Consider the following 12,739-nt stretch of genomic DNA (forward strand, 5'->3'; position numbering starts at 1 on the left):
TCTAACTATCCCATTTCCATTCCTAATGAGACTTAGAGCTGCAATTCTGCCAACTGTTACACAGAAAAGTAATATTATTAAGAAATGGGCTTTACTGAATGTATAAAATACTTGAGGTTTATTTCAGATACCGAATCCTGAAATACAAACCAATATGGCCATACACAGAATATGGATGGAGGAATTAATAAGAGTCACTTGAAAGTTATACAGAATAGTTGTGCTAACTGCAATCAATTTGCTCCTGAGTTTAATTTGAAAAGATTTAGACAAAGGGCTTGCCCTTGAGTAGCCAAATCATACTAATTGAAGCACTCCTACATTGTAATAGGCTACTTATTCCATTTGCACTCTCATATACACATGCACAGTCTTGCTAGAAGATTTATACTTGCTCATTACAATACCATATTTGGTAGGAAAATTACCTCAAAAAAAAAAAAAAAAGTGCTGGGAAGATGAAGGCAGAATTTCCTGGAAAGGATTAGAAAAAAGTTCATAGAAAGAAATCATTTAAGAGTATAAGATTAAAGCAATCCAGAAACTCCATAAGCAGAATGAAACTCTTTGCAGAGAGAAGCTGCTGCAGCAGGTTAATCCTATTTCCCAAATTTCTCTCAGCAGAAACTATAGGAACACCAATGCTGCATTTTAAGAATGAGCAAAATCAACTTGGGATCTGAGAAAAGCAATATGATATAGCTGCAAAAAAAAAAAAAAAAAAAAAAAAAAAATTATTTAGGTAATGTAAGAGGCAGGACAGTTGTAGATGTCTACCTCCAAACCTGGCAACCTCAACAATTCTGCTCAGTTAAAAACATAAAATTCCACTTTCTTCCAAAACCATCCTGAGGGTGCCAGATCACCCTTCCATCCTTTACACAGCTCCAGCCTTAGGACAGCCATCAGGATGAGTAACACAGTGCCAAAGCCCTTCTGCTGCTGAGAAAACTCATGCCTTCCCATCCCTTAGGCCATGTACAACTGAGCAGCTGAAAGCATTTGTCAATCCCTCCTGCTCAACTCGGCTCTGCTCTGCAAGAAGGGATTGGTTCCTTGCCTCCCAGGGAGAGTAAATTGGAATCACCAGGGAGTAGTTAAACTATCAACCTGTCAAGAACCCAAGCCCTGTTTCAAGGATTTTATCCAGCAACCACTTCATGTAAAATACAGAAGCAATTCTGGAAGAGATTGTAACCCAGCATTGTAACCCTATCCTTGTAGAGTGCTGCTCTTTATTTCCTGATGAAACTTGCCCAAAAAATGTGCTTTGTTCAGGAGGGGCAGATGTAACCATCAGTCTGATCCACAGGCAGTGATTAAGAAGCTTATCTAAGAAGTAGAAAGTACATCTTTTAATAGTCTTAGGGGGAGGAAGAACAAAACTCATTTTTTGTATGATCTAAATTTTATTTTTTTTTTAGTTACTACATATAAAGGATGCAGAACCATAATAGGTCCTCTGAATAGATGTAAGATTTAGCTTCTTATTCTAGGAAAAAGTTTGTGGTGTAGCTCCACAATTATTTCCTCTGATGACAAAACTGTTGTGACTTTGGTTTCTTTTTCACCCTGCAGTGAATCTGAGAAACTCATTGTGGGACTGCACATCCATAATGAAAATCAAATTTTAAAAAAGGTCTGTGAACAGTATCAGAAACTGAATAAGATATTTATAGACTAAAGATACAATTTAAGACATGCTTTTGTCTTTATCAGATCCTTACTTGCCCAGAGCACATGGCTCCCATTTTGGCCACTCTAAGGTTCCTGTATACCCCTGTGTATTGCAAAGCATCCAGACATCTTTGCCCTACTTCAGTTTCTGATGTCTGACTATGTTCAGGCCTCTTGAACTTTTACAAGTTTTCCCAACCTGAGCTCGAGTTGGAACTGCCTAAGGAATATGCAACTATGCAATGTCCTACATGAATCCTGAAGGAAGGTGAGCCTTCCCCTCAACAATGCACTGGTGAGGCCCCATCTGGAGTGCTGGGCCAGTTCTGGTCTCCTCAGAACAAGAAAGGCATGGACACACTGGAGCTGATTGTGTGAAGGGCCACAAAGAAGATGAAGGGACCTATGAGGAATGGCTGAACCATCTTGTATAAATACCTAAAGGAGGTACAAAAAAGAAGGAGCCAGGCTCTGGAAAGAGTCAGGACAAGGGCACAAAATGAAACACAGGAGGGTGCCTATGACCATTAGATAATCTTTTCCACTATGAGGGTGACCAAGCACCAGCAGAGGTCACAAAGTAAGGTTGTGAAGCCACTCTCCTTGGGGTTATGCAAAAACCACCTTAACACAGTTCTGGGCAACCAGCTCTACATTGTGAGACATCCCTGCCTGAACAGGAAGGGGGGTGGACAAGATGAATTCCACAAGTCACTTTCAACCCCAACAGTGAATCCTATGATTATCTGAATGAAATACTTCATTTTATGCTAATATGGGAACATTTTTGTAGTTTGTATGTCAGGCATGAAGTTTCTTTATATGGTGCTATTTTGATAGCCTTACCTTGGTCAATTTTTCCCAAGTGAGTACATTTTTCAGTACCTACTACCTGTGTTAAAATTAAAAGTTCATCCCCTGCTACACTTAAAAGGAACTACCAGTCCCACATATGATAGTATGTGAAAAGTCTTTTAAGCTGTGATTTAATGTAGCTACTAAGGAAATAAAAAGCTTACATCACTCAAATCTTTAATTGTGTTTTCCATTTTTAAAATACTACCTACTGCCAAACTAAAAAGAGCACGATGTTCTTTTCATACAAAGTTTCTCATAGCAAAACCACTTTGAATACATTTCACATTTCATTGGTAAAAAAAGCATTCAGCCTTTCCATGTGTAGACATGAAATCAATTACTCATGAAGAAATATCTTGTGGCAGGCTAGTCATTTAGGCACAATGTTGTGTACAGTGTCATGATACCAAATTACACTTTGGTATGTAAGATTAGAGATCATGGAGGAAAAAACAGATCTTACAACGGACTTGTGTAGAGAGACATTTTATTGCAAAAAATAGCAAATGTCTTAAGAACACAAACCAGTGAGTTATTAAAAGCTTCATAGCAAAATATTTAGCCAACTCTGTTACAATATATAGGCTTGAGGTTCTAACAGTTAACACTATGCCTAAACTCACTGAGCAAGTAATGCTCCTGATACATAAACACTGCGCAGTTGAAATACGGAGCTGAGTATTTCATTAAAAAAAAAAAAAGAGTAGGTATTTTATCCTTGATCTTTCATAATCTAAGTAATTGAGAAATTACAACACTTTAACAAGCTTGACTCTTTTTGGGAAAAGCCATTAAAAATAATTCCTGAGTACTTAGGGTAAGTGAATATATCAATATCTGACCAATTAAGACCAACACCCTGTTGGGTGAGCCTTGCAGCTTTGAAGGGACATTCTCTAGCGTGGCTGTAATAGCAGAATCATGGCCTAAACAGCAATGAAATACATGAAAACCTTCTGATATGCACACTCCAATTCTCCTTTTCTTTAGCAATAGCCTACAACTGTCAACTGTGAAGCTTGCTTTGGTGAGAAAAACATTGTTTTAAATGTCAATTCCTTTTGCAAAATCTTGTAATGCAAATTGACACAGCTAAGCCTTCGGTAAACCATCATACCAATAATTATGTGAAATATATAAATCAAAATCTAGGCAAGGGGCTTTCATACTATGTTAGTATATGTATTGAATTGTATGCTTTGTATCAGTATTTCGAACACAGAGGTCTAGTTATTTAGCATCTTGTTACTGTAATGAGAGGCAATATATTCATTCTCCATTACTGCCTTCAGATGCAAGTTACAATATCATCTTATTATACACCATGTTTCTAAAATCCTGTTGGCATTCATCATCTTCCTAAGATCTTATTGAATCTTCTATTTTGATTTTAAAACTGCTGCCAATCAAAGTGGTTTAGAGACTTAACCTCAGAAAAAAATTCAGATTTCTTACTTTATGTATGCTTTTCCAAAATTACAGGATTAAATTATAATGGATGTAGAAAGATTATTGTACAAAGCATAGTTAATAATTCACAACACTGGTATTCAGCTTGATCAATTACAGTGAATTCACAAAAATGGTTTCATTATATCCACTCTTTTCTGTCCACCCACCCCAGAATGTAAACAAGTTTCTCACTATGACAAGGGCAAGACTGCAGTTACTGAGATGTACTGCATGTGAAAGACAACACCTAGGAATAAAGCTCTGGATTTCACAATTCCAGTACCTGCTCCTGTTCAGTTCCCATTCTAGACCACAAGACCACTGCTTTCAGTCTCTTGCAGTCTTTAAATCAAGAGAACTTAGGGGCAAATTGAGCTTTTTTTCCTAATGAAGTCTCTTTTGGTGAAAAGTAACATGCTTATATAGAACAAAAGAGATAGTGACTTGGGAATAATTGGAATCGGTTGTAACAAAACTGTCTGAGCAATGACAATGTACAGTATTGCAGCCGAATGTTACTAAGACAAGAAACCCTTGGTTTTACAATGATGATCTCTGTTCACACAAGCCAATTTTAATGGGTTATTAAGCATTTGGTTAAGAACAGGCTTGTACAGTCTCACCGAAAAGGAAACACTTGTCAAAATGCTTTTTTAAAAAATACCATATGATATCTTCTAAATTGCAATTTAAATATTAAAATCTTGTTTCAGAAGTTCCTCGCTTCAGGTTGTTACTCAAAAACTCATCATGTTCGAAACTCAAATTATTATGAGATCTTGATATCATGAGAAGCTTTTCCTTATTAGTAAAGTCTTTCTTGGCTGCTGCTTGTGGCACAAGTAACCTATCCATTGGGTCCTCCTTGTTTTCTAGTTTCATATAGCCTTTACTGTTGCTCCGATCCAGTCTGGGCCAGCTGGGGTGTTTCCTTTGTTCAGCTTGCACAGTGAGCGTAGACGGACCCCTGTCCAAGTCCAGGGACTTAGAATGTGAAGACAGAAGATGCAAAGATGTGTTGGAACCAAACTGCTTCCTGGCAGCACCAGGAGATAAAAGCTTCCCTGTGCTTGGTCCAAGAGTCATGGAAGATTTGAAGGGATCAGATGGAGTGTCCACAAATGAATTGTGTCGTGGCAGCATGGAAGCAGCCGGTCTGTAGGATTCATTGGTATCAGTTAGTGGAATGGCCAGAGAATCCATTGACAGATTTCTAGACTGACTCCTGGTGATCTCTGAGTCCTCAGTTATGTTGTCTATACTGGGTTCATCGATAACACAGTTATTCAGTTTAATTACTGGCAGTGTGAAAGCACTAATGGAAGAAGATACAATGGATTTTGTTTCACACTTTATAGAGTTAGTGCTTTTGTCATCTGAAGCCTTGCTGGAGTGAGGGTAAAGTCCAAAGACTGAACCAGATTGCTCAGCCAGCAGAGGTGGCAGGAGGCTACTAGTGGTCCTATCTTCATTTAGGGTAATCTCATCTTCTTCAGCAGAACTATCCATTCTAAGATTACTCTTGAAGCCAGAGAAAGGCGCAACCGTGTTCGCAGCCAGCCGTGATGCACAGGAGCTCCCGCTGTGCCGGAGTTCTGCCTCCCCCAACAAGCCAGTGAAGGCACCACTCAGCTGCTTCTGTTCCCTGATCCTCAGGGTGTGGATGTCTATTACAGTGGAGTATATGTCTCTCATGTGTATTATTTTTGTTTCCTTGTCACGGTTTTCATGCAGAATGGCATTTGCACAAATAAAAATGAAGATTCCAATGCCCATGGTGAAAGGGCCCAGCATTTTCATCTTATCCGAGTGCACATGCTGCTCAAAGAAGCGAAGCAAAATGCTTCCTTGGCTTCTTGGGGTCCGGGTTTCATTTACAGAGGGATTATCTTCAGAGCCTAACAGCTGTTCCTTCTGGGGCCAGTATCCAAGGATGGCCATTGCAATTCCAAAGAATGCGATAAGCACTCCCAAAACAAGAAAGAATCCCGATGGAGAATAGAGACGGATTTTGCCCCTGACAATTACTACATCTGTCCTGGGCCGGCGTCGAACTGGTTTCTTCTCCTCAGGAACTGGTACTCCAGCAAGATTTACATGTTGCTGAGATCTGGCAGAGTCTTGCCTTTTTAAGGCAGCCAGTCCTGTTATGACTCCTCCGGTTGCTATCATAGTTCTATATTGTGCCCTGGAGAAAAAAAAGAAGCAGAAATGTTGAGGCAAGCAAAGGCTGTCTCTACAAAAATAAATAGTTTTTTGTTAATATGAAAATATTTCTTGATAATGAAAACACTCCTGACTATAAAAAGCTACTACTAATAGCTCCAGTTGTGACATAGTTGCAGTTTTGAGATTCGTATGGTCTTCTAAAAAAAATTATTTTCTGGAAGTCCTTTTTCGCTGTAAATATAGATAATAAAGCTTCCATCAGTGATGCAGACAGTAAAGCTAGTGCTCTTAGCGGTGATATATCAGGAATAAAGATAAAATATCCCTAAGTCTTATCAGGTAATTTATCTCTTAACTGGTCTGCAGCAAAGTCAATAATATATTATTGTTAGTAATTTTAGCACTTTAGCTACTAGTTCTTTTTAAAACTTCTGAGACACAATAACTGTGACTACAGCTCATTCTACATTTCCCCTTCAAGAGATCGTTCCTGATAGATCTCAGCATATATTCATACATATTTATTACAGCATTTAAATAGACTTTTATCAAGTCTATTCAGATTTCCTGAATCTCAGCTAATGAATAATTTTTGCCTTTCTTAATAATGGTGGATTCTCACATATCTAGGTATTTTTTCCCCTTTGTTTGTTCCTCTTGGATTATAGGTCAAAAACCTCTGTTAAGTTTCATCTCACAAGAAATTTTCATAAATTTCAAATTAATAATTTCAAATTTCCTTAGTTTTATGAGGCAATCTTATTTAATTTTAGACTTACTTTGGTACCTGGTTGCCTGTTACGTGAGAAACATTAACCAGCAAGGGTTTAAAAGAGAAAGTCATATTTGATAGTTTTTATGAGCAAAAGTAACAAATGAAACAACACAGTTCAGGATAAGTCTATTTTACAAGGCATTTTTGACTCAAAAATCATTTCCATGCTTAATTAACTAGTATTAGAATTAATGAGAGATGACATTATAGAGTAAAATTAAGATACTATAAGTTAGGTATGAAAAAATTATGTCCTCTTTGGTAGTGTTATTATGCTCAGAGATAAAGAAAGGCTGACAGCCTGCTGCAGAGGAAAAGGCTCTGTGTCAAAGCTGGGGGCGGTTTAAGAAGCAAAACCAAAGTGGGACTGAGTGAACAAAGAGAGGTGCTGAAAAGCAGAGGCAAAGCAAATCAGTGACTGCTTGCAATTTACAGGCAGTGACCTTTTTCATTAGGTCTCTCAAACTTGTCATTTTGTTTTAAATTTTAGCAGGGCACCTCTGGGGGGAAAAAAAAATAAATTAGCTCTCCTGTTTTAGGAGAAGCAGACAGACTCTGTTATGGTATGACACTATCACAGATTTCCAGCACTGCAAGCAGGTGTCCCATAAGCACATCTACAAACAGCAGTCGGCCCCACCCACCAAATATGAACTGGATTATGAAATTAATAAGGCATTTGAAATAGGTGGCTAAATGGAAGGAAACTGGAAACAGCAATTCAGATGACAGACAGAAAGACCAACAACCTGAACTCCCTCCTTGCACCCTATTAAAGGACAGAGGGCTTCCTCTCTTTCTGGGAAACCTTTCCTTTACAAAGAAAAGATTTGAAAAGGCTGATAAGTACACTGCATTTTCTGAATTTTTGTAAGAGAAATCGTAACATTATTCCAAAAATCTCAGAAATTTCACTTGTACTCTCAGGTTTCATGTTCATAATCTCTCTGGGAATTTTCAGACTTTGTAATTCTTTTCCTTTTTGATGCTACCTGGACAATTTCCATACTTCAGTGCAAATTAATGTCTTGAATGCTTCAATATTTTTTTTAAGACAAAAATTTTTAAATACTTCTAAGAGAGTTATTTGACATTGATAGTCTTTCAAACTTTCTCATGTGCTTACATGTTTATGGGTTTCAGCCAAAACAAAAGCTCATTATTTTGTAAAACAATGTTTTGAATGTCTGGACAGAAATAAACAGGACTTAGTCATTACAAAAGATGTTGTATTTTGTCATGACTCAATTAAATATAATTAGTTTTCTCTATTAAATAAATTTAAATAATTACAGCACCTCTTTACTGAAATGTAAAATCATTTAGCTATAATCTAGTTTCTTCCATGAATCTTTTGCAATTGCCAGACCTTTGTGGTGAACAAGGAGTTTCCATATTCATGTGGTATTTTACAGGCACACACAAACCCACTCTGCTCCTTCTCAGGGCTGCCAAGGAAGGGCACAGGTACAGCAGTTTAGTGCTAAATTCACACAGTGCCTGTTGGCAGGATTTCTTATTTTATGTACTGTTCTGTGCTTATCACAGCTACCTGAATTGCACCAAAGGGTGAACAGAAAAAGCTTGCCTCTACTACATCTACTAAATATTTTAAACGTACCTCTAGCAAGATCTCCCCTCTAATTCCAAAAAGCAGAGCAAATAAAAACATTACATCTGGGGATATCTTTCTGTAAAAAGTTCTTGTTTGCAAATTTTGCAGAAACTGGGAAACCATATCTCAAATTCATTATTACCTATTACTTGAAGGACAGAAATTGAGGTTTCTGAAAGCGAGAAAGTAAGCAAGGCACACAGCTGGGTTCCAAACCATTCTATGATTCTGTGATTTCAGGGGAACATAATCCTCTCTTCCTTTCAACTGCATCAGAAATTGGGCTCAGGGGAGAAAAAAGTCTGGCTGCCAAAAGACACAAGCGTATTCTGTCCATAGGAAGAGTCCCTTTCCTATTTCTTGACTTCACATCAATATTATTGTACCTTCTTTCACAGAAAAAAAATCACAATCAGGTTTGTAAATAATAATTTGCAATAAGCCAATTTTGATCTTTTCTGCAGCTAATAAAATCAATAGTGTTAAAATACATATTGGTATGAGATGGTTTCACTTCATGCTGGCATCTTTACCAAACCAATTACAATGAAGTGCATATTAATAAGAAAACAATATTTTAGAAAATACTGTGTTTATAATAGATGTTGTAGATACATATGATTTTATTCTGCAAATCTGTTTCGTTTTGTCACATACCAGGCATAATATGAGTGCTACTCATCAAATGCTGTTTAATATAGAAATAGATTGGTGGAGTTCCACCTTTCCATCCTTGAGGGAGGCCCACCAGGAGTCACAGGACTCCCATGCCTCCAACTGCCAGGCAATAGAAGGACACCTGGTGGATGAAGGGGAGTGGAAAGGGGTCCCTATTTGGGGAGGTAATAAAAATTCCTCCAGATCCCCATCCCTACCCTGGTGCCACTTCAGAACAGGTATGAGGCCCTGGATCCAGAGGATACAGAAGAAAACTGTATCTGCCCAGGGAGCCTCCCAATTACACTCTGTCTGTCACACGGGTCAGCACCTCTGACATCAAGAAGAAAAGAAGGGCAGCTGTAGTGGGTGACTCCCTTCTGAGGGAACAGAGGGCCCCATATGTCAACCAGACCCATCCCACAGGGAAGTCTGCTTCCTACCTGGGGCGTGGGTACGGGACATCGCTGAGAGACTGCCTGGGCTGACTCAGCCCTCTGAGTACTGCCCACGGCTGATACTCCAGGCTGGCAGGGATCAGAGTGAAAAAGGAGTGTCAGGACAATTGAAAGGGACTTCAGGGCACTGCGTCAAGTGGTTGATGGGGCAGGAGCGCAGCAAGTGTTCTGCTCAGCCCCTTTGGTGGCTGCAGAGCACAGAGCAACTGGAAGGAATTGATTTCATAGCATCTTCTAGTAGTTCCAACTAACTTCTCAATCCCGTGCCATTTATTTCTCTCTTTGACCTAAGAGGCCATCACCTTAATAGGCATCTTCCCTGCCTAATGACCACAACTGGACTGCTGCCAAATAACTTTTTTTTCAGAGATGGCCTAAATATTAAAAATCTAATTAATCTCTCAGTAACTATTACCAACTCTCTACTTGCAGTAAGCTTAAAAGCTTGAGGCTTCTACTTTAAATGCCTGAAAACTAATGCCTTATCTAGTTTGTTCAACTATTTTGGTATTATATAAGTTCTTACTTCTACCTACAACTTAAGTCTTTTGAATATGTGCAAAATAATTTGAATTATACAGAGATTTTCATTTAATTTTAAATTCTTCCCAGCAAAGACGGAAAGCAAACTTTTTTTCTCTCATTTATTCTTTGAAAAATGACTGAGAATTATGTGAAATTATCAGAACTGTACACGCTATTTCCTTGTAGTTTAACTTGATGTAAAGCTTTCTGAAAAGTTCAATTCTTGTGTGTCAGCAAAAAAATTAAACATTACTGCAGTAAGAAGTAGCGTGTGAAATCAGAATCTGATTTCTATTACTGTAGCATTTCCTATCTGACTATTTTAGCTTATTAGGAAATTTATTTCCCAACAGTATTTGGGAAATATTTGATTTATTATAATTTGTATAATAAGTATTTGATTTGTTATAATTTAAGTTACTAAATTTTGAATTTTTACAAGAACACAAATTTTAATATCAGGGAAATTTTCTTTTACATTTGATAAACGTAGAATCCCAGAAATTATGGAGGTGACAGACTGTTTACTCATAAAATGTTTCTCATAATCAAGAATGCAAATGACAAAATCATAAGAGAAAACGCAACTGAGTAAACAAATTAAGTTGTATTTAACACATCTATACTTTCTCTTGATGAACAATGTATACATATCAATATGCTATCTCTGCACAGAAGTTATCTGGTACAATCTGTTCTATTCCAAGGGTAAAAATATCCAACTTTATAGGCCCAAAGGGATTAATCGTTCTGGTAGAGACTATACAGCAATAGTCAAACAGAGAGCAGTTCCACAAGAAGCAGAGAAAACCATCTCAACTTACAATTTTATTTATCAGCAATTTTTTATTTAGCAGAGATTAACAAGCAGCCCCTCCAACAGCCCAGCACACCAACAGGACCACCTTACAACGATTCTCCCTTCTCCTATCCATTCATCAATGGCCTGGCTCAACAGATTAAAAAACAAAGCAAGCAAACAAAAACCTTGCATTCATGATTATGGGGTATTTTAATTTCACTTTAATTGATGATAGGTGAGAAGAAAGCACGTGGAATGTGGCACTGAAAATCTTCATAACTTCAGCTGGTATTTCAAAGTCATGCTAGCAAAAGCCAAGGATGTGACATTTAAAACATTAAAGCTTTGAAATCTCCAGGAGAATCCAACCCATTTGGGTTCAAATTCCCTTTAATGGTGTCTCTTCTAGGCTGTAAAGGGATAAGCTTAGGGACTAATCACACCCTTTTAACCTCCTGGTTGCCAATCAGCTTGTGGAAGCAGGCCAAATTGTGCAAGTGTCACAGCACAAAAGAGGAAAGGCAAGCTGCCCACAGGTCAGGCAAGGCAAGAGCACCAAGGTGTCCAAGTGGCAGCAGTAAGCAGAAAGTCCACTGCAGACACTGAAAGAGAAGGTTCCCTAGATGTTGGTAGACCATGCAGCTGTATCCAACAGTCTGGATCTGCTTTACAATAGTGCCATGTTAAACAGCCACATCTTTCAATCATAACTGAAAAATAAAAGTTTACTATTAAGGACACATCTGTTGGGAAATCTGAAGTCTGACAGTGATCCAGTTATTTTAAAAATCTAGATCTGGCAGTGGTTTTCAAATCTGCACTGCACTGGTTAAAGCAAGACCACAGAGGCCCAGCAGTTACCTCTGCAGAATCTGTGAAAAATAACTGGACACGGCACATCAGAACTTTTTCACTGTCCTACTATACAGACTGGGGAACTCAAACAAACTAAGAAGGGAAAATTAATTTTTAAAACACAAGTCCAGGCTTTAATGAGAGTTACAAGATCTCATTTTTATACATATTTTTACAACTATACTGTGTCATTTTGAAGTACACACAAAGGGTACCTTTGCATTGTACAAAGGGTTCACAGTTTCTTTCTATCAAAGCGACTTGGATGCAAATTTCAGTTGTGGCAGGTATTTGAAGGAGACACACTGAATCCACAGTGGATATATCAAATACCTGTTTGCACTCAAATTCACTGTGTTTCATTAGTAAAACTGGACCACGGCACTCTTAATCATGATCATTATGACAGTCCACTGCCTTGTACTAAAGCATGGCAAGGAAAGTACAAGTATGCCTGTGAGTGACCTAACTTCCTAACTTAGCTGTCCTCAAGCTCTTACAGTAAGTGTCTGCACAACAACTCAGTTATTATCAGAAAAGTTATAAAATTACACCAAACCATAGCAATTACCATAAGAAAACCTTGACTCTCCACTGTTATTTGGAGGAGGAGAAAATGAAACTCATACCAAAGCACCAAACTAGTCTAACAAAGTTATACTTAATTAATATTAAGTAATTCTTTCAGCTGGACAGTGACCAGACCATTCTTACATAGATACAACTGATCAATACCCAAGTCATCACAAGGATTCCATTTCTGTTGGCAGTAATACAACCCTCTATTTCCTTTAGAAATCTTTTTCTCTCCTTCAGGGGGAGAAAGTTCCTTCTTTTATCCAGTTTGCACCTCTTGTGTGTGTCACTGTCTCCTGTCCTAAGACCATCTGCTTGGT

At 38.0% G+C, this 12,739-nt stretch overlaps 1 protein-coding gene across 4 annotated transcripts in view; it reads right to left on the bottom strand.

Moving 5' to 3' along the window:
• Positions 1–3,005: 3,005 nt before the first annotated feature.
• TMEM200A (transmembrane protein 200A) overlaps positions 3,006–12,739 on the bottom strand; it is a 79,133-nt gene continuing 69,399 nt past the window's right edge. For 3 of the 4 annotated variants that reach the window (XM_059842110.1, XM_059842109.1, XM_059842112.1), the window contains one exon: positions 3,006–6,175. In XM_059842110.1, the coding sequence (XP_059698093.1) occupies positions 4,684–6,159 (1,476 nt within the window). In that variant the 5' untranslated portion in view covers positions 6,160–6,175 and the 3' untranslated portion in view covers positions 3,006–4,683. Of the gene's footprint in view, positions 6,176–9,646; positions 9,670–12,739 lie in introns of those variants that run through there. The other variant, XM_059842111.1, reaches the window with a different exon arrangement.

This window comes from Haemorhous mexicanus, chromosome 3, assembly GCF_027477595.1.
Source record: "Haemorhous mexicanus isolate bHaeMex1 chromosome 3, bHaeMex1.pri, whole genome shotgun sequence".
Taxonomy (NCBI): Eukaryota; Metazoa; Chordata; class Aves; order Passeriformes; family Fringillidae; genus Haemorhous; species Haemorhous mexicanus.